This window comes from Crotalus tigris, unplaced genomic scaffold (genome assembly GCF_016545835.1).
Source record: "Crotalus tigris isolate CLP2741 ecotype Arizona unplaced genomic scaffold, ASM1654583v1 scf7180000017774.6281472, whole genome shotgun sequence".
Lineage (NCBI taxonomy): Eukaryota > Metazoa > Chordata > Lepidosauria > Squamata > Viperidae > Crotalus > Crotalus tigris.
The window spans coordinates 4636518-4658353 of record NW_024096625.1 but is presented as its reverse complement, the minus strand read 5'-3'; the positions used below and the strand labels follow the sequence as shown (position 1 = coordinate 4658353).

The 21836-nt window shown below is 38.7% G+C and overlaps 1 protein-coding gene across 5 annotated transcripts in view; it reads right to left on the bottom strand.

The window, feature by feature from the left end:
• OSBPL3 (oxysterol binding protein like 3) overlaps positions 1-21836 on the bottom strand; it is a 118878-nt gene that overhangs the window by 65294 nt on the left and 31748 nt on the right. For 4 of the 5 annotated variants that reach the window (XM_039342060.1, XM_039342063.1, XM_039342062.1 and 1 more), the window contains exon 2: positions 6045-6170. The exons of the other annotated variant lie outside the window; for it this stretch is intronic. In XM_039342060.1, coding sequence (XP_039197994.1) covers positions 6045-6137 — 93 coding nt within the window. In that variant the 5' untranslated portion in view covers positions 6138-6170. The remainder of the gene's footprint in view (positions 1-6044; positions 6171-21836) is intronic. 5 annotated transcript variants of the gene reach the window in all.

Genomic DNA, 21836 nt, shown 5'->3' with positions numbered 1-21836 from the left:
ATCTAGCCCACTTATAATTGCCTTAGCAATGCTAACCCCAAATACAGAAAAACACTAACAGAAGCTGAGACTAGGCTGAGCCCAAACACATTGTAAGCTTGGAGTCTCTACATCCCCATAAGTAACCCAACTTCAGCTTCCCTTGAAGTCCGTTGAATCTTATCTGGCACCAATTTTCCTTGACCATTAGTAGTTCAGATCTTGAATATAGGTAGCATGAAATAAACTTGTAGTACTTTAGAACTCTATCCCAGCTCCCAAGTTCTTGCACCTGACAAACATCTCCAGTAGAGAGAATATGGTGCTTCCCTTTGTTCCCTGAAACTCATCTGATTTTGTAAACTCATCTGATTTTAAACTGATCAACAGAGAATGGTGGAGAAAATGCAAAATGTTTTGGTCAATTATGTCATATAAAAAAGAACCAAAAATAATTGCTAGCAACAAAATGAATGGTATGAGTGGTAATATTAGAGCATTAAAAAAAACTGGCAATAGAATAGAAAAGAAACTATTCTTACTCTTCACCTGTACATGATTTTAAATGGGAAATTCATTTATTTTTATTTATTTATTACATTTCTAAACTGCCAATCTCACCTAAAAGACTTTGAGTGATTTACAACTGAGCATTTACAACAAATGGTATTTTTCTGATAATTAGGATTCATAAAAACCTAGGTGAAAAATGAAACTGAATTGCATTTGTCTACAGAACTTTCGTGCTTCCAGATTCTTTCAATAGCAGTTATTGAGGATTGAAAAGAGGGGGTTTTTGCCACTTCATTACCTGGTAGTAAACCTTTTTTGGAAAAAAGTCTGCTAGACAAATACATCTGTAATCCACCAAACCTTTTCTTATTCTTTTGTTTCAAAGGATGTGTAGTAGAGACCTTGAAAATATGTGAGCAAGGTCTGACTTTTTAATGTATATATAGGTGTCTCAGTATGAGCAAAAAAGAGAGACAGACAAACAAATGGACTCAGTGAGATATGACATGAAAGCAAAATCCCATCTTAATACTGATTTTTTTTACTATTGAAGTAACTTATGAAACACATGAGCATTATAATCAAGCTGATCTAAAATCGCAGAATGTTAATTTTTAATTGTGTTGTGAATACACAAAGGATGATTATAAATATGAAGCTTGTACCAAGATTAGCAGTTGATATCATTCTGAGAAATCATATATTTAATCTACATTCTAGAGAAATGGAAATAAATAATAAATTTTTATACAAGAACAGATTTAGGGAGAGATTCTGATCCCTGGATTGCTTTATTATTTATGTTCTTTATTATTTTGTTCAATTAATTCAAGAATATATTTTTTTCTACTGAAATATACAAGGTAGTTCCTTTAGAAAACATTTTTATATGGTTACTGAAAACAAAGGAGGAAAATAAACATCAGAAGGAATTTCCAATAAAAATTATCTATTATACATAACTAAAATATTATAGTGATTCTCTAATTATATGTTGGAAACATCTCCCATTATTCATAATCAACATGGCCAATGCTTAGCTTATGGAAGTTCTAGTATAACACCATCACATAAAACAAATATATAAGAAGCATTGTTTTATAAGCAATAAAGTACAACAGCAATTTTTATATACAGAACAGAACTGGAAGGGACCTTAGGAGTCTTCTAGTCCAGCCCCCTGCTCAAGCAGCAAACCTATACCATCACAATCAAGTGACTGTCTAGTCTCTTCTTAAAAATCTCCAGTGATGGAGCACCTATGATTTTTGGAGGCAAGCTTTTTCACTGATTAATTGTCCTCACTGTAGGGAAGTTTCTCCTTAATTCCAGGTTGCTTCTCTCTTTGATTAGTTTCCAACTATTGTTTCTTATCCTGCCCTCTGATGCTTTGGTGAATAACGTGACCCCTCTTCTTTGTTGCACCCCCTCAAATATTAGAATACTATCATATCTCCCCTAGTTCTTCTTTTCTTTAAACTAGTCAAACCCAAGTCCTGCAGTTTGTCTTCTGGGGTGTTAGCTACTCTTGTAAGTTTGGTGTCCTCTGCAAATTTGATGAGTTCCCCTTCAATTCCCTCATTTAAGTCATTGATGAAGATATTGAAGAGTACTGGGCCTGAGAGAGAAACTTGTGGTACCCCACTGCTTACTTCTGTCCATGTGGATATAGTGCCATTGAGGACTACTTGTTGAGTACGGTTTGCCAGCCAGCTACAGATCCATCTGGTGGTAATGTTGTCTAGTCCACCTTTTTCTAGCTTACCAAGAAGTAGGTTGTGGTCTACTTTATCAAATGCCTTACTGAAATCTAAGTATACTATGTCCACAGCATTTCACTGGTCTACTAGTTTAGTCACTTTATCGAAGAATGAAATTAAGATTGGTTTGGCATGATCTGTTTTTAACCCGTGCTGGCTACTAGTTATAACTTTGTTTGTTTCTACTTGTTTGCAGATTTGTTTTTTGATTATATTTTCTAGGATCTTCCCGGGTATTAAACTGATTGGTCTGTAGTTTCCTGGGTCTGTTTTTTCCCCTTTTCTTGAAGATGGAAACCACATCAGCCCTTTTCCAATCCTCGGGTACTTCCCCAGTTCTCCAGGATTTATGAAATATGTGGTGCAATGGTTCTGAATAACATCTGCCAGCTCCTTCAGGACTCTAGGATGCAATCAGTTGGGTCCCAGTGATTTATACTTGTTAAAGTTGGATAGGTGTTCTCTTACCATTTTCTTGCTTATTTTAATTTTTGTTTCTAGTTCATCTTTCGCAGTGATTTTTTTTGGTATGTTGGGCTATAGGTTTTTTTGTGTGAAGACTGATGCAAAGTATGAGTTAAACAGCTCTGCTTTCTCCCTGTTGCCTGTTATTTCCTTGCCATCTTCTCTCTTTAGTGCAGAGGTCCCCAACCTTTTGGGCACCAGGGACCGGTTCAGTGGAGAAAGGTTTTCCCACGGACTGGAGAGTGCGTGGTTTTGTTTGCTGCCTGCATCCCACAGATGGGGCTTTGCTTATTTGTGCAGACCAGTTGGTGGCATGCCCCGGCCATTACCGGTCCACAGACCGGGAGTTGGGGACCCCTGCTTTAGTGGACCTACAGTTTCTTTGACTCTTTTCTTGTTAATATGTTGGAAGAAACCTTTTTTATTATTATTATCCTTGATTTCTGTTGCAAGTCTTTGTTTGTTCTGAGCCTTTGCTTTCCTGACTTCATCTTTGCATGTTCTGGCTGGCTGCTGATAATTGGCCTTAGTTATATGCCCCTCTTTCTATTTTTTGTATTTGTCTTTTTTTCTTTCAGTTTGTTAGAGAAATCTTTGTGCAGCCATGCTGGTTTCTTCTTGAATTTCTTGTTTTTCTTTTTCAGTGGTATTGTGCTGGTCTGGGCTTTTATGATCGCATGCTTCTTTGTTTTCCCCTTTTAGAATTTTCATCCATTGAATATTTCCTAGATTCTCTCTAAGTTTGTTAAAATCAGCTCTTTTGAAGTTTAAGACACTGGTTGGACTGTTTTTTATTGCTAGTGTTTGCATTATATTAAATTCCAGTTTGATGTGGTCATTTTCACCCAAAGTTCTGGCAACTTTAACTCCCTCTATCACTTCTTCTCTGTTAGTAAGGATTAAATCCAGTATAGCTTTATGTCTAGTTCCCTCCTCCACCTTTTGGATGACAAAGTTGTTGGCTAGGTTGGTTAGGAATCTGTTTGATCTCCCGCTCACTGCATAGTTTGTTTGATATCTGAATAGTTGAAGTCTCCTATTACTACTGTGGTATGCTTCCTACATACATTTGTTAACTGGTTGGCAAAGAGTTTATCTATTTCTTCTGATTGATTGGATGGCCTGTAATATACACCTATGGCAATATCACTTTTTTCTCTTTTATATTGACCCATATACATTCTGGAGAGATTTTATTTTTGATCATGTGCATTTTTGTAGATATGTTGTGTTCTCTTACATATAGTGCAACTTCCCCTCCTCTTTTTGTAGACCTATTTCTTTATGAAACCTATTTTTATTAGCTTCAAAACATACAATTTCTTTATTACTTCAAGATAATAAAATACTGTCTTCAAATTATAAAGAAATGGTGTTGGTCCTTTACAGGGCTTTTTTTGTCATAGAATGCCAAGAATGGAATTCCGGCACCTTTTTGGGATGGAACCTTGTAGGGTAGGCAATGTGGGTTGTATGACGTGTGTGAGTTCCGGCACCTTTTATTTTTTACAAAAAAAGCACTGATCCTATATAATAAATGAAATGGCTACCTAATTAAACACTGGAGTCTTGCTGGTAGCTTGCTAAAATTTTGATAAATTAGAAGCCCATTGCAAAAACTCAGCAATAATTTCTAATGATGCGGCTGTTCAAATAATCTGTTTTTCTAATACCGTATTTTACAGCGTATAAGACGACTTTCTAAACCCTGAAAATCTTCTCAAAAGTCCGGGGTCATCTTATATGCCAGGTAGCTGTTCTCTGAATTTAAAACCAATCTGCCCTCTAGTGGCCAGCTCTATTTTTTTTTTACAGAAATAAGCACTAACACAGTGTATTTACTTCTTATACCTATAGCAGCAGTCATGAATATATGGAAATTTTTTTGATTCAGCAAATCAATTGATTAAGAAAGATACTGGTCAAAGGAAAAAGATCAAAGTGAAAATTAAGAAAATAGATGATGTGATCTACCAGAGAGAATATTTAAAAAAGAAACATTTGTTTGAATATGGTTAAAGAAACAGAAAAGATTCTGAATATATATGTCATTCTAAGAGAGATGAATTCCTTAAATAATACTGTATGCTTTCCCCCCTTTTATTTTATTTCTTGATATAAGTAATATAATACTGGTGAAATAGCCTAGATGAAGTAAATGTTTTAGATAATTAAATGTGTCTGAATTTAGGGAAATTATAATGTATAAAAAAGAAAAAAAATGTTTTGAATAAGACTAAAGGATTAGCTGACTAGGCACATTAAATGGAATATTTAAAGATTAAATATATTTTATCAAAATAATAAGAACTATATTATTTCAAGGTTTGCAAAGAAGACATTTTGGAGAAAAGGGGAAATCAACTAAATGTACTATGTGGATTATAGATTATAGAAACCAATTGTTAATGATTTTTCTTTACAAATGTAAACCCAGCAAACACACAGTTTACCAACTATTAAGTGATTTATGTTTTAAAAAATCAATCAAATATATGGGGAAAAAATACCAGCTGAGATCAGGAAGCATTAGGGAAGCAGTGGTGGGCAACACTCGCTTTCTAGCAGCAAAGGAATGGAGCTCCTATTGTGCTCATCTATAAACAGAAATTCAGTATTGTACCGTATTTTCCGGCATATAAGATGACTTTCTAAACCCTGAAAATCTTCTCAAAAGTTGGGGGTCGTCTTATATGCCCAGTCGTCTTATACGCTGGAATATACGGTATATATTTTAGAAATATGCATCCAGGTCATTTTAGGTGAGGCAAGGTGAGTATAAATACATAAATAAAATCACATAAGCATTATATAACATTATCTACTTTTCATATTTAAAATATAACTATTCTTTTAATAATAAACATATTTCTTCCTAGGCTGAGTCTAATTTTCCAAACAGAAGTAACTTATGAAACACATGATTTGCCCTAGGACTATTATCACATATAATCACATATATACATCAGCCCATTTTTCTGTAAAAAATTTTTTAAAATAAATGTGTGACATTATTCTTGTTTCAAGTAAACAAATTCTCCGGCAAACACTCTGCTAAGAATGAAATATTAATATTATGATTTACAAGAGAATGATAGCTGTGCCAATTGCACAAGTATTTAAGTCTTAGATTTGTTATATGATGCCATGCTGGTATAAAACATTGTCCAAAATTTATGATAGAGTTATTGATATTACATACTCAATACATCACATTGGTTCTCTGAAATAATCATATGGCCAGGACTTAATATACTATATATTTAGTTCATGTTCTTCACAAATCTAGAAGGTTGTAAACAAATATTAATATAGCTTTTTATTTACCTGCCGACTTCCTTGTTTAGAAGAACAGCTGCTAGTACTTCTTGAAGGTGACAAGGCATTCTGAGACACCCCCAGATTCTTTTCTTCGGTCATGATTGTAAAAGAAAATTCTTCTGAATCAAATCACTTACAACAGCATTAGCAGCATGGGAAGAAACAGAAGAGAAAGAACAAAGTCATTTTTTCCCCACATACATTCCAATGGCATTCTTAGCACTCAGCGGAAATTCCTAAGAAAGGGGAAAAACCCAATATATACATGTCACTTGATAGTAACACAAACATCAGACAAGAACTATGTTTTTCTAGTAAAAAAACCTCAATAGATTTGAAGAAGCTATGAAATTATATTTCAATGAAAAATTATATGTTGTCATAATTTTATTTATTTCTTTGAAGACATAAAAAAAACTATGAGAACCAGAAAATATAATATTAGGGAGAAGATTTGCCTAATATTTAGAAATAGTCTTCCTGAGGATATTCCTTTTCAGACTGTTTTATTAATAAGCACTCTAGTTTCTATGAATGATCTGTGGTTTATCTAATTAGATGCAATCAAGTCAAGTCAGGTTTTGTGATTACAGGGACAATTAAGGTCAAAATATCAAGAGCAATAAGCTTAGGTCCTTATCCATTCTTTTTGTTTTCCCTGTCTCTCATTTTTTTTCTAATCTATCATCATCTCATTAAATTATATGAGTTTCTGTTTGCTGAACATTGCCTCAAGTCAGCCTTTATTCTTCCACTAAAGACTGATTGGTTCTTCTTGGAGTCTGTTGCACTTTGTCCACAATTCAAAGGATCTATCTTCTTTCTCTCATTCTTTTATGACAGTAAACTGCTATAGCTATACATTGATATTGAAAATATCTTTGCTAATAGTATATTTGCTTCTTTAAGGAAGCAAATATACTACCACTTTCATTTCTTTATCACCATGTATACTTTTATTCAGCGTGGAGACTGAAATTACTTTTGTCTTAACATTTAACATTCACCAGGAATTCTCTCTTTTCATTCTTACTTTCAGAATTAGTTATTCTAAGTTGTAATTACTTTCAGTTAACAGAATAATTATCTGTTTTGGCCTCCAATTATGGTTCCATTTGTTAACTCTTCCGATTCTGCCAGCCTTATATTGATTGCCAAACAGTTATAGTGACAATATGATAATCATCCATCCATCTCTGACTTTTCTGCAACTTGCATGTTCATTTGGCTTTCGTTTCTTAATGTATGGATTTATTTTTCTTTGTAATAGCTTAAAGAAAACCTTAAGCCTTAGGAATCAGCACAATAATTTAATAATCTGCATAGTTCCTTCAGGTCTTTTCTTTGATATATACTGTATACTAATCCTTTTCTATCTTTGGGTCATGCAGTCTTATTCCATACTGCTTATAGTTATTAGTACATTATTTCTTCTCATGCAACTTTTTCATCAAAATGTTAATTAATTAACCTTTTATGGATGTACATTTGCTGAATCTTAAACCTATGAAACAACATGAAAGCATTAAAGTGCCATAATGAATGGCGAAAAATTCATTCAAATAAACTTCATACAGATGTGTGTGCATAAACACGCACGTGCGCGCGCGCACACACACACACACACACACACACACACAACCACAAACATATACACAAACAGAAAGAGAGAGAGAGTCATAAAGTATTGGATCTGTTGCCTAATAAGATTGAATGTCTCAGTTTACACTTACTATTGAGTCTGGTAGGAAAACAGTAAACAGTAGTCAAAAATTGCAGCCTATATCTGAAACAGAAACTTTACTAGCAGACCCTTCTTTCCTCTGAGAATTATCTGAACTATGATACTGTAACCATGGAAACAGATTCTAGTTACGATATGAAGGCAGTATTAAAACAAAACAATACCTTTCACAACTCAAAGGGGAAAGAAGATGTTTGGGACTATACTATATCGAAGGGAATCTCAGGTACAGTGGGAATTTCCAAATAGATGTTTTGAAACACTTTGGATTCTGGGCCTATTAGTCTAATACGTTTGAGGGAACAGAATAAAAGCTATTATTTGATTGTTTTATTTGCTGTGGTTTATTGGATACCACAACAAAGCCAGTTTCAAGCTCCATATTAATACAATATTATAAAGTGTTATTTTAGAATTTTCTCTTAAATTGTAACATTCTAGGAAGCTCATGCTATAGTTCAGCTGCAATTATCCATGAAAGGGAGTTCCTGTCTTATCTCATTTTCCAGTTATATAAAATAGCGATTCAAATTCTCTATAACTCTTTTCAACTGGTCATAGACTAACACCTGATTTATTAAAGTTGGTTTTCTTTAAATGCTGAAACTTTATTATTTGCACAATAACAACTGGAGAATATTTTCTGCTGGGCAGCTGTACTTTTAAACATATATTTCCTTTGATTCTCCTAACAATTCCTATTTATCTTCCATAATAAATGATAATATACTTATGGCAAGTAGGAAATCCTGTCACATCTACTAATATGTCACTTGAATGAAAGCATGCATATACACACAGAGAAAACTCAATAATGTTGTAACTTTCCTGGCAGGCTTGCAATACAGCAGAAAATAAAGAACACTTTAATGACGTACAATATTTGTAGTTCAGGACCCAGTAAAACTAATCTGTGTGTATAATGTACCATTGAGTTCATTATCATTGCTCAAGATCCTATATCTCCAAGTGCACAAAAGATTCTTCTGAAAATGTCTAAGTATAGATAATCCTCAACTTATAGTCTATCAATCAAAAAGTGCCACTGAAAAAAAGTGATTTATGACCAATTTTCACACTTATGCCTGTTGTAGCATCCCAATGGTCACATGATCAAAATTTGGACGATTGGTAACTGGCTTGTATTTATGTCGGTAGCTGTGTCCTGGAATCATGTGGTCACCTTTTACGATCTTCTGACAAGCAAAGTCAATGGGAAAGTCAGATTCACTTAAGAACTATGCTACAAACTTAACAATTTCAAGGATTCACTTAACATCTGTGGCAAGAGAAGTCGTAAAATGGGACTGAACTCACTTAATAACTGTCTTGCTTAGCAACAGAAATTCTGGGCTCAATTGTGGTTACAAGTTGAGGACTACTATATAGATGAGAATTAACCCAAGTACAAATGACAAACTTATTCTCAATTAATTGATCAGCTTCTGTCATTCTCCAAGTCTTATTTTTATGAGCTAATTCTGCTTTTCTAGTTATTCTAAACTCAATTAATAAGAATTTGCATTAGTGCTTCTGAATATTTAATAATAAAAGCAACAACAAAAACAGCACTGCCTCTCTGTGTTTATGAATTATTCCTGAAACAGATAAAAATTCTTTAAATCTACTGATAGATTTTGCACAACCAATAAAGAACATTTTTGTTTTGTAAAGAAGTATTAAGTGCTGCTGGGATTTATTCTGTATGCACAGACAATAATAAGAACCCAAGATTATATTAGGAGTAATTCATAGAAATTGCCCTCCAAATAAATGTTAAGTTGTGACAGGAGATGTGTTTTATATTTTAGTTTATTATTAACTTGGCCTAGGATATTCACAGTTTCCCAGTTGAAACTATGATTGAGTCTGTCTGTGTTGTGAAATTAAGGAATCTCCATCATGTCTTCTGACTGCTAATCTTCTGTCTGTCTGTTCTACATAATGGCTGTTATAGTTCTTATAATGAATATTATAGATCCTTTTTAGACCAAACTAAATATAAAAAGAGAAGAAAAAAGAGTGCCAGTTTGGTGTAATGGTTAAAGTATCAGGCTAGAAATTGGGAGACCGGGAGTTCTAATCCTACATTTGGCATTAAGACAGATGGGTAACTTTCAGCCAGACACTTTCTTTAAGAAGGCAGCAATGGCAAACCATTTCCAAAAAACCTTGCCAAGAAAACTGCAGGGACTTGGCCAGGCAAGATCTAAAAATCAAACAAGATTGAACAAAAGGGGGAACAAATAAAAACACTAGATAATTCCTGGAAATTTGACATTTAGGCAAATCAGACATAACTGACATATTAGGTAAACCATATTTGCACACCCTTCAAAAGAGACAATAAAAAAGATAAGAAAGAAATGGAAAAAAACCAGAACACGTCCGTTCCAGCAGCCAACATGGAGATTAACAGGAATTACTATTAGACAAACAATCTTAAAGAAAACGAAATCTTAATCAAGGAATTAACATGGAGAAATGCACATGGAGAAAACTACCCACACTTAAAGACCAGGCTACACTCACCAGCATGGATGATATTACCTAGTCAGGTAATGAAATGTCTGCAAGCAAACAAGCAAATCAGAGAGTACCAAAGAGTCCATAGTTTAATCCTGTGCTATATATATTCTCTTCTACTGGAGTGAGTGAGAGTGTAATTCATCAATAATTTCAAGGAGATACTACATTATTCTGGAATCGCTTTGCCATCACCGTAACAGAATTTGATTTCTACAATCTGTTGCACTATTTTTATATACAATGATGTGCTTTTACTCCCAACAGATTCCACATTCATCCTCTTGGAATGAAATATTAGAAAAAGTGGGCAGCAGAGTTGCCATGGAGCATTTATACATTTTTGCTGTTGCTTAGCACTTTCTATGGTTCTTTATAAACTATGGCTCATCTCTAACCTAGTAATTATCCATTTTATTTTTAGAATATACAAAACAGTGCCTATAAATACTACCTACTTTGTCATTCAAGCAATCTTCCCTAAACACTACCAAAAAGAAAAAAAAAAGGAAAAGAAAACAAGCTCATTTTCTATTATTGTCTGGCAAGTATTTTAAGTCCTTAGCACATTTTTTTTCACTATTCTGAAACAATATATTTCTCATGTGATCCACATGACAACCATAAAACTATTTTGTTGAAAGGTTTTGACTTAAGATCCAATTGGGAAAATGTAACAAAAAATTCAGTGGCTCGCTCTCCCCCCCCCCCCGTTTAAAGCAAGAGAAATTGACCTGAATAAAGTACCTAAGGAGAAGCGATTTTTCAAAATATACAAATCCTCAAGATTTCACATTAGCCCTAATCCAGGGTCAATTCAGCATTCTGTTTTCACATAGCAAATTAGTGAGAGGCAGCATTGTAACACTTTATGATTGGAAGAAGGAAGCCTGATTCTTACATCATTCAAGATTACTTATGCTCTAATTTTAAAAACCAACATTTTTAGCTTCTTGGACAAATCTTTGGTATTAATTTGCATCTAGGATCATTTTTGAAGACTTCTGAAGGTTGTTTAGCGTCTATGGCTAATTCTAAATAGCTCTAGTTTACTAACAAGAACAGAAAAGTATAAAATATTATAACTGTGTTACAACAGCTGCCCTGCATCTCAGTTGGCTCGTTGGTACAATTCTAAGTGCTCATCTTTATTTTTCAAACTGTTTATAACTCTGTACTGGGCTATATTCTCATTTATATATATATCTGCCATATAAGAGAGGCAACAATCAGGAACAGGATTTTCACAACAGTGGAATCTGAAGTTTGGAATGCCATCCTAGTCAGCTTCATTCATTAGAAAAGCAAAACTGTTTGAAATAATTAAGTATAAATTTAATGTATATAAAAAAATTAAATTATGAAAGAGTTTAAAGTTCTGAAAATAAAGTAAGGCTTACTGCCAGTTTATCAACCATGACTGCTGAGAGTATTTGTCAAAAATGCTGTGAGATAAGACCCTCCGCCAGAAATTTACCACTTTCTAAACTCCTAAAAACAGTATATTTTTAAAAGTATAATTAAATTGAATTGAATACCTCAACTATTACATGTTCATTACTAAAGTTTGATTGCTCTCTTTACTGAGAGCAAAAGAGACATAGAGAATTCTCTCCCAAGTTCAGGTATTCACACCAGCTGTTTGTCAGAATAATGAATTTGTTTGCTCTACTTGGGTTATCTGTATACACCATATACTTTTAATCAAGCATGTTTCCTCAAAACGGATCAACAGCTGCCCCTCATCTCTTGCATTAAAAACTTCCTTTGGAAAACATTTTGTATCCTTTATTACTCATAAATAAAGCAGCCAGCTCTTTCTTTTATTCAGTAGTTACAGTTAGTTATATTACTGCAGCCTTTGAATATTTTATAACCTTTCTCATTAGTCTGAAAGGAATGAAAACTCAGATAGCATTACTTCTAAAAAATAATTAGATTTGGAAAATCCCTATAGCAGACATGTCAAACTTGCAATGTCACGTGACTTCGCGCAACGTATCGGAGCTTTTTCGCTATTGCCGGCAATGGGGTGGGCACGGCTCCAGTATGATGAAACTGGCCCGCGGGCCGGCAGTTTGACACCCCTGCCCTATAGGAATAAGATGATAGACTGACTTATTTACAAATCAATTAATCTTGTTATTCTGGGAAAGTTGCATACATGGCCAAGAGAAACAATGTAATGATTCTGAGCACAGCCATGAAATAGAAAATATAGGAAAAGTAAGCTATTTGAGGGTGAGGTAAATAAGAACAAGAGTCAGATAAGGGATTAAGTTCCCTTATAAGGGATAAGGGATCCTGTTGAGGAAGCTGCTTTACATAAAAAAAAAAAAATCAGAGGCAATATTGAAAACAAACCAGCAATTTTTGGAACCATGTCTCTCCCCTCCCCTCAGCTGTGCACAGACTTGCAAAGACAGGATACAGGGCAATAAATTATCCATGATATCTATGGACAAGCAAGAAGGTTCTCTCTCTCTCTCTCTCTCTCTCTGTGTGTGTGTGTGTGTGTGTGTGTAGAGGAAATAGAGTTTTTGGAAGAATAAAATCTCTACACTTATACCACAAAACAGGGAAAAAAATATTGTTAGTTACTCCCACTATCCAGAAAGGGAAATGCCCCCAATTTCCAATTACCCATACTTCCCTATTTATTTCTTAGCTACAAAGCTATGTTTGACAGGTTTGAAAAGAGACAACGCCTTAAACTGTGATTTAGTATTGATGTAGGAACTTGATTATTATTATGGCTCTGATGTAACATTTAATTTAAAGTTGTTAGGATAAGCTCTGGCATCCATGAAAGTGATGTTTTTATATATGTAGACTTAAGTCTTGTTTGTATCTTACCTAATTGAAATATGGATGACATGACTGCAGTTCTTCCCTTTCAGTTTCAATTTTTTTCCTTCTATAATACTATAGATTAAGAGTAATGTTGTAGAATGGATCAGTGGTTCTCAATCTGTGGTCCCTGGACCTTGGGGGGGAGATGTCATCATAGGGGTTTGTGAAGGCTTGAAGAAATGTTATGATTTAAATCTTGAGTTAAAGTCTTGGGGGTATGTGACCGTAGTCCTTGGCCACAAAAAGTACTTAAAGAGGATCTGTGGTGAAGGAAAGGTTGAGAACCACTGAGACTTTTGTTAGAGTTATTTAACAGCATACTGTAACGCTAAAATATCTCTTTCATAGCATTTTACGAAAAAAAGGCTAATTGGAAAATATGAAACAAAAGACCAATAAAAGGAGAATGAAATGAAAGACAGAGTACCGTATTTTCCGGCGTATAAGACAACTGGGCGTATAAGACGACCCCCGACTTTTGAGAAGATTTTCATGGTTTAGAATAGTGGTTCTCAACCTTCCTAATGCCGCGACCCTTTAATACAATTCCTCATGTTGTGGTGACCCCCAACCATAAAATTATTTTTGTTGCTACTTCATAACTGCAATTTTGCTACTGTTATGAATCGTAATGTAAATATCTGATGTGCAGGGTGTATTTTCATTGTTATGAATTGAATATAATTAAAGCATAGTGATTAATCACAAAAATAATATAGCAATGCTCGCTGGAGAAGCTTACTCTTCCTTGCTCAAAAATGTTGGGAGGGAAGGAAAGGGAAGGAAGGAAGGAAGGAGATTGAAGGGGGAAGGAAGGAAGGAGACAGAGATTGAAGGGGAAGGGATGGAGATGGAGATGGAAGGAAGGAAGGAAGATTGAAGGGGAAAGGAGATGGAGAAGGAATGAGATTGAAGGGGAAGGAAGGAAGGAAGGAAGGAAGGAAGGAAGGAAGGAAGGAAGGAAGGAAGGAAGGAAGGAAGGAAGGAAGGAAGGAAGGAGAGAGATTGAAGGGGAAGGGATGGAGATGGATGGAAGGAAGGAAGGAAGATTGAAGGGGAAAGGAAGGAGATGGAGGAGGAAGGAGATTGAAGGGGGAAGGAAGGAAGGAAGGAAGGAAGGAAGGAAGGAAGGAAGGAAGGAAGGAAGGAAGGAAGGAAGGAAGGAGAGAGATTGAAGGGGAAGGGATGGAGATGGAAGGAAGGAAGGAAGATTGAAGGGGAAAGGAGATGGAGAAGGAAGGAAGATGAAGGGGAAAGGAAGGAGATTGAAGGGGGAAGGAAGAAGAAGGAAGGAAGGAAGGAAGGAAGGAAGGAAGGAAGGAAGGAAGGAAGGAAGGAGAGAGATTGAAGGGGAAGGGATGGAGATGGAAGGAAGGAAGGAAGATTGAAGGGGAAAGGAAGGCGATGGAGAAGGAAGGAGATTGAAGGGGAAAGGAAGGAAGGAGAAAGAGATTGAAGGGGAAGGGATGGAGATGGAAGGAAGGAAGGAAGGAAGATTGAAGGGGAAAGGAAGGAGATGGAGAAGGAAGGAGATTGAAGGGGAAGGAAGGAAGGAAGGAAGGAAGGAAGGAAGGAAGGAAGGAAGGAAGGAAGGAAGGAAGGAAGGAAGGAAGGAGAGATTGAAGGGGAAAGGATGGAGTTGGAGATGGAAGGAAGGAAGGAAGATTGAAGGGGAAAGGAAGGAGATGGAGAAGGAAGGAGATTGAATGGGGGAGGCGCTGCCAAGGACGCACAAGCAGCTCCGCAAAATTGCCCAGGGAGAGGGGGAGGCTTTGGCGGAGACTCTGGTGGAGAGCCAAGCGGCGGCACATCCGGGGCCTCGGAAGCTGCATGGAGGATCCGTGCGCCTCGGAGCTGCCGGCCGTCCTCTCACACCTGCCAAGGGATGGAGATGGATGGATGGATGGATGGATGGATGGAAGGAAGGAAGGAAGATTGAAGGGGAAAGGAAGGAGATGGAGAAGGAAGGAAGATTGAAGGGGAAATGAGATGGAGAAGGAAGGAGATTGAAGGGGGAACAAAGGAAGGAAGAAAGGAGAGGGAGATTGATGGGGAAGGGATGGAGTTGGAGATGGAAACAAGGAAGGAAGATTGAAGGGGAAAGGAAGGAGAGATGGAGAAGGAAGGAGATTGAAGGGGAAGGCGCTGACAAGGATGCAAAAGCAGCTCCGCACAATTGCCCGGGTAGGGGGGAGGCTTTGGCAGAGAGCCTGGTGAAAGCCAAGTGGTAGCACATCCGAGGCCTCAGAAGCTGCGCGGACGATCCTCGCACCTCGGAGCCGCCGGCTGCCCTCTCACACCCGCCAACCTGGAGCCCCCCATCCTCATCCCGGCATCTCTTGCCCTCTCCCAGCTGCCACCCAGGACTTGCCCACCCCTCCAGCCTCCTGAGCACCATCGCAGCGGTGGGGTCGTGGGAGCCCCTTTCCACGCTGCGCAGCCCATTGCACGCAAGAGGGGCACGGCCGGAGCGCCAGCTCCCGCTCGGAAGGCACCACTTCTCCCCTCCTGGCCCGGCTGGCTGGGCTCCAACGCACATGTGGGCATCACTACCACCTCGCCCTCTTCTCCGCCCCCTGGCCGCTTCCAAGGCCTGGAGCCCGGTGAGCTGGGAAGGAGCCGCTCCTGCACAGCAGCCCCATGGCCGCACATGGCACAGAGGGCCAAGGCAGCCTCCAACGGTGAGGGAGGCTGGCCGGGCGGTGCGGGGGAGGCTCCTGCGCAGCATGGAGGGCGGCTGGTGGCGGAGCGCAGCTGGGCAACCAGAAGGTGTGGAGACCAGCTTGGCGCTGCAGCTCAGCTCAGCTGGCAGCAGTGGAGCAGCCCAGCGCCAGCAGCGGCCCAGATCTGGCTCGGCCGCTGAGCTAGTCCAGGGTGGCGTCAGGGGTGTCTGCAATGGTGCTGCGGCGGCAGGAGCAGACGTTGTCAGAGGAGAAGGGCGCCCTGGAGGCGGAGGAGCCAGAGGAGGAGAAGAAGGGTGGTGGCAGTGGCAGCCGGATAGAGGAGCGGTGTCTCAGTTTCCAAGACCATCGGAAATATGTTTTTTCCGATGGTCTTAGGCGACCCCTGTGAAAGCGTCGTTCGACCCCCAAAAGGATCGCGTCCCACAGGTTGAGAACCGCTAGTTTAGAAAGTCGTCTTAAACGCCGGAAAATACGGTAAATGGAAATAATTTCTGTTCTATTTATTTTAATGTTTTGGGGCCAATTTCAAACAATTTGACAGTAGCATCAAGCTTTGTGTGGCAAGTTAAATAGTTTTACTCTAAAAGGTCACTGATTAGCCAGTTTGCTCTAGTGATTAAGGCACTAAGCTAGAAGCTAGGAGACTGTGATTTGTAGTCTTGCCTTAAGCATGAAAGCTGGCTGGGTAACTTTGGGCCGGTCACTCTTAACCCAATTCATCTCACAGGACGATTGTGGCAGGGAAATAGGAGGAGGAAGGAATATTGTGTATGTTCCCTGGTGGGATATAAACAAATTAAGAAAATCCTTTGGAGAAAGGATTTTCAGTCCCCATTTTGCCCCTTACTTCTCTCAATTTTATATGTGTGTGTGTGTGTGTGTGTGTGTGTGTATGTAGGTCTTTGGTTATTCGGATTTTCTCCCACGTGAAATTGGAAGTGTCTTGGCGATGTTTCGACGAAGTCTCATTCGTCATCTTCAGGCTAGTGTTTTCGGCTTCGTGCTTCTAGGAGCAATATATGATCATAGCTGTTTTTCTTCCTTTTAACTGCCAATGGGGGTATGAACTGATTGGATGAGAGCTTGGCTGTGTTCTGATTGGATGGAGGTATGTTCTGATTGGTTAGGAGTTTGGCTGTGCTCTGATTGGATGGGGAGGTTGGCTGTGCTCTGATTGGTTGGGGGAGTGTTCTGTTTGGGTGGGGGCTTTGTTGTGTTCAGGTTAGTCTGAGTTGCAGGGGGATGTGAGATGATGAGCTGCATTGCTATTGTTTGGCTTCGCCTTCATGGTCGTGCCTCATCTTCATGGTGGGTGTCAGTTTGCTTCATGTATGGATTGGAGGGGTTTAAAGTGGCTAATGATGCAGCTGTGGTCTGCTTCTGGTTTGTGGTCGTGCCTTATCATCGGTGTGGGTTTGAGTTTGCTTTTTGTGTGGATATGTGGTGGTGACATCCTGTGTGGTTTTCGTGAGTGTGGGTCTGGTGTCATTCTTTGTGTTAGGGACTCGTTTTTCAATAAGGGTGGGTTTTGAAATGGCTGGTAGGAGGGAGGTATCATCTCGTTTGTTCATGCTGTGTGGGCGTTTTTCTATCTCGATGGCTTCTCTGATTATTCTGTTATTAAAGTGTTCAGTTTTGGCGATAGTTCTGGTCTTTTCAAAGTCAATTTCATGTCCTGTGATTTTAAGGTGTTGGACCAGGGAAGAAGTTGGTTCCTTTTTTTTTGACTGAGTTCTTATGTTCTTCAATGCGTGCACTTATTCTTCTGTTGGTTTGTCCGATGTATGTGGTGGGACAAGCGGTGCATGGGATTTCGTATACTCCTTGATTTTCTAATTCAATTTTGTCTTTGGGGTTTCTTAGGATGGTGGATATTTTTCTGTTTGTGCAGAATGTTGTCTTAATGTTATGTTTGCGGAGGATCTTGCTGATTCTGTCTGTGGTGCCTTTTATGTAAGGGAGGAGGGCTTTGCCGTTTTCTTGTTCTCTGTCTTGGATTTTAGTGGGGGTTTCTTTTTGGATTAGTTTGGTAACACAAAGAATGACATCAGACCCACACTCACGAAAACCACACAGGATGTCACCACCACACATCCATGCAAAAAGCAAACTCAAACCCACACCGATGATGAGGCACGACCACAAACCAGAAGCAGACCACAGCTGCATCATTAGCCACTTTAAACCCCTCCAATCCATACATGAAGCAAACTGACACCCACCATGAAGATGAGGCACGACCACAAACGCGAAGTCAAAAAATAGCAATGCAGCTCACCATTTTAAATCCCCCTGCAACTCAGACTAACCTGAGCACAACAAAGCCCCCACCCAAACAGAACACTCCCCCATCCAATCAGAGCACAGCCAACCCCCCATCCAATCAGAGCACAGCCAACCCCCCAGCCAATCAGAGCACAGCCAAGCTCCTAAACAATCAGAACACACCTCCATCCAATCAGAACACAGCCAAGCTCTCATCCAATCAGTTCATACCCCCACTGGCAGTTAAAAGGAGGAAACAGCTACAATCACACATTGCTCCTAGAAGCACGAAGCCGAAAGCACCAGCCTGAAGATGACGAATGAGACTTCGTCGAAACGTCGCCAAGACACTTCCAATTTTACGTGGAAGAAAACCCAAATAACCAAAGACCTACATACAAACACCCGCAAAACCTCAGAAAACATATACATACATACATATATACATACATACATATATAAACTGTCAGCTCAAAAGTGTTCTGAGTTACTCCTCAAAGAAAACATTACAAAATGATTTTGACTGATAGCCTCTCAAATACAGGAATTCTATTGTGCAACTACTTTTCCTGTAGAAATCAGTTCTTTTAAAGCAACTTACACAAACAGTAACAGAATTATCTTCTGTATGTAATTCATCAGCAGAATATGACTTAAACAGAGGAAGAGGTTAATGGCGCATGAGCATGAGATGTAAATGAAGATCATGTTTAATTTTACTCTCATTATATCAATAACAAATGTGATGACTTCATTGTAACTGTCTTGGATGTAAAGCTAGTCTCCAAAATTTTATTGTTATGTCAGGTTTGATTCACTAATTTCTGGATAAGAAATAAGAGCCAGTTTCGCCTTGTGGCTAAGACATCAGACTAGAAACAAGGACATGGGAGTTCTAGTCCCACCTTAGCCATAAAAGCCAGCTGCATGACCTTGGACCAATCATTCTCTCTCAACCCAAGAAATAATTCTGATGAATTGCCCACACAAAGTGCAACCACCTAGTGCAGTGATGGCAAACCTTTTAGAGACCGAATGCCCAAACTGAAACCCAAAACCCACTTATGTATCGTCGAGTGCTGGGTGGACGTGGCCCATTGGGTGGGTGTGGCTGTGGTGGTAATGGCAGACTGGGTTGGACTAAAAAATTCAATTAATTCCAACTTTGCAAGATCTTTTTTTTCCCCGTGAGAAAAAACAGCGGCAGAGGACTAAAGCGAAAAGGTTATATAAACCCAGCTGAGGGCTTAGGACTGGGGTGACGGAGCACGTGCCCACAGAGAGGGCTTTGCATGCCACCTGTGGCAGGCGTGCCATACGTTCACCACCATAGACCTAGTGATTCTTCAATAATCATTTAAAGAACAAAAGACACACACATACACACCCTCAAATCCTCTATAGAGAAAAATAAAAAAACAGCTTCATTCACTGTGGCTCTTGTCTTCCTTAAGCATGACTTTGGCCATAAAAAGTTGGCCAACTTTCAGCTTTTCTCTTCTTACCTTCCCCTGACCACATGCAATGTGTCAGTCCTTTAAAGTACCGTATATGCCGGCGTATTAGGCGACCCGGCGTATAAGACGACCCCCATCTTTATCGCCGAGCCGCATTCCTAGAATGTCATCTTATACGCCGGAAACTACCAGTATTTCCGGCGTATAAGACGACCCCCGTCTTTGGCGCCGAGTTTAGCGCTTCCAGAAGTCGTCTTATACGCCGGCATATATGGTAATCAAAACCATGAAACAAAAGAATGCTAATACTGTATTTAATGTTACAGAATCTTGCAAGTCTAAATACACTTTCTCCTCTCTACTTAGCTTAAATGCTTTTTCAAATTACATTCCTGCTTTGGGCTTTGGTTCTCTTATCTAACTATTGCCTTGACTATGGATCTACCTCCTGTTCCTCAAAATTATTTTTATAGCTCATTATACCCAGGTATTAAAATATTGGATGATGAATTTGGCCTGCCCTCTCTCAGGCCTTAAAAATAAGTGCCCAGGGAGCTTTCAAAAGAAATTAAGAGCCAGTTTGACATGTGTTTAAGACACCAGATTAGAAACCGGAAGATGGGAGTTCTAGTCCCACCTTAGCCATAAAAGCCAGCTAGATGACCTTGGCCAGTCATTCTCTCTCAACCCAACTTACCTTACAGGGTTGTTGTGTGGTAAAACAAGAGTAGGGAGAAGTATTATATATGTTTGCCACCTTGAGTTATTTAAAAGGAATAAAGGTGGGATAAAAATCTAGTAAATAAATAAATAGGGGATCCACAAATCAGGGATAACAATAGTAGCCAATAAGCCATTTCCAGTGAGAATCAACCAGTTTTTATTATCATATAATGCTGAATGTTATGTATAACTACTGGATAATATGTTATTATATATTTCTATTTTATCAGTCAGTTTCCTGATTGTTTTTCCTAACCTAATGAAAAGGATTGATTTGATCCCTATGAGTTTAATAAAATGTTGGGGTTGTTTTTCTTTCTTTCTTCTGAAAACCTTTGGGTATGGCACATTCACATATACCCAGAAGGAAATAAATTGCTGGCAAGTATTTAAAGTATGAAATGAACATATATTTAACTGAGTGGGTGCTGAAAGGAAAACTGGGATCAGGTTCTATGCAGCATGACTAAAATGAAAACATTTTAGTTAAGTCCCAGATCAAGTCCCAGGCCTACTGATTTTAAAATTTGAAAGATATCTGACTGCCTTTTCCCTTTTCCTGCCCAACATTTTGCTGATGTAAGAAGAGCAAAAGTCACCAAACATATCAATAGCAAGCAATGAACTAACTTATGGAACAAAATGATGTGGAATATCCAAAGGAAGTGCAATCAAAATTACTTAACCCCAAATTCATCTTACAGCAAAGGTGACTCATTGCACCCTTGAGAGAATGTGGCAATGTGTCTGTCTGGAACAAATGTGTGTGCTCTGACTTTGAGTACTAGAAAACTCAAATTCAACATACTGGAATTAAGCATACGCTTCCAAAAGGAATGATAGCTGAAAATTGCACCAAGAAGCAATGGAGAATCATCTTGTTTTGATTCTGCTCTTCTTACTACCTTTTTTTCTCCTCACCTCTCTTCCATTTTAACTCTTGGTTAAGGACAGTAGAAATTCCATCACTGCAGTGAGCTGTATTTCCTTCAGTCTGAAATTAGAACTATCATTTTAAAACTGAATATGAAGGTTTTCAATGGAAGGGGCGTTGTCTTACCTGAACGCCGTTTCTCAGCACGGAGATGGATAATCCACTAATGGGTTAACTTAATCCTCCTGCCCAATCAGATCAAGTCAGCCAAACTTGCCACGCCTGTCCTGGGCCTAATTGCCCCAGTTTTCGACGAGGATGCAGCTACTGACTGACAGCATGACGTGTTGGCTCACAGAACAAACCCTAGGCCTAAGGACCTAATTGGGTGGGTGTGGATTATCCATCTCCGTGCTGAGAAATGGCGTTCAGGTAAGACAACGTCCCTTCTCCAGCACTGGAGATGGATAATCCACTAATGGGATATACCAAAGCCCACTGTCCTTACGGGAGGGAAGCGGGCAAGTTTGGAACCGTTTCGCAGGGCACCATTTGTTGAAGGACCCTCCTGCCAAAGGATGCCTCGGAGGAAGCATACCTGTCCAGCTTTTAGTGCCGAATGAATGGTGACAGGGAAGACCATGTGGTTGCCTTACATACTTCCTTGATGGA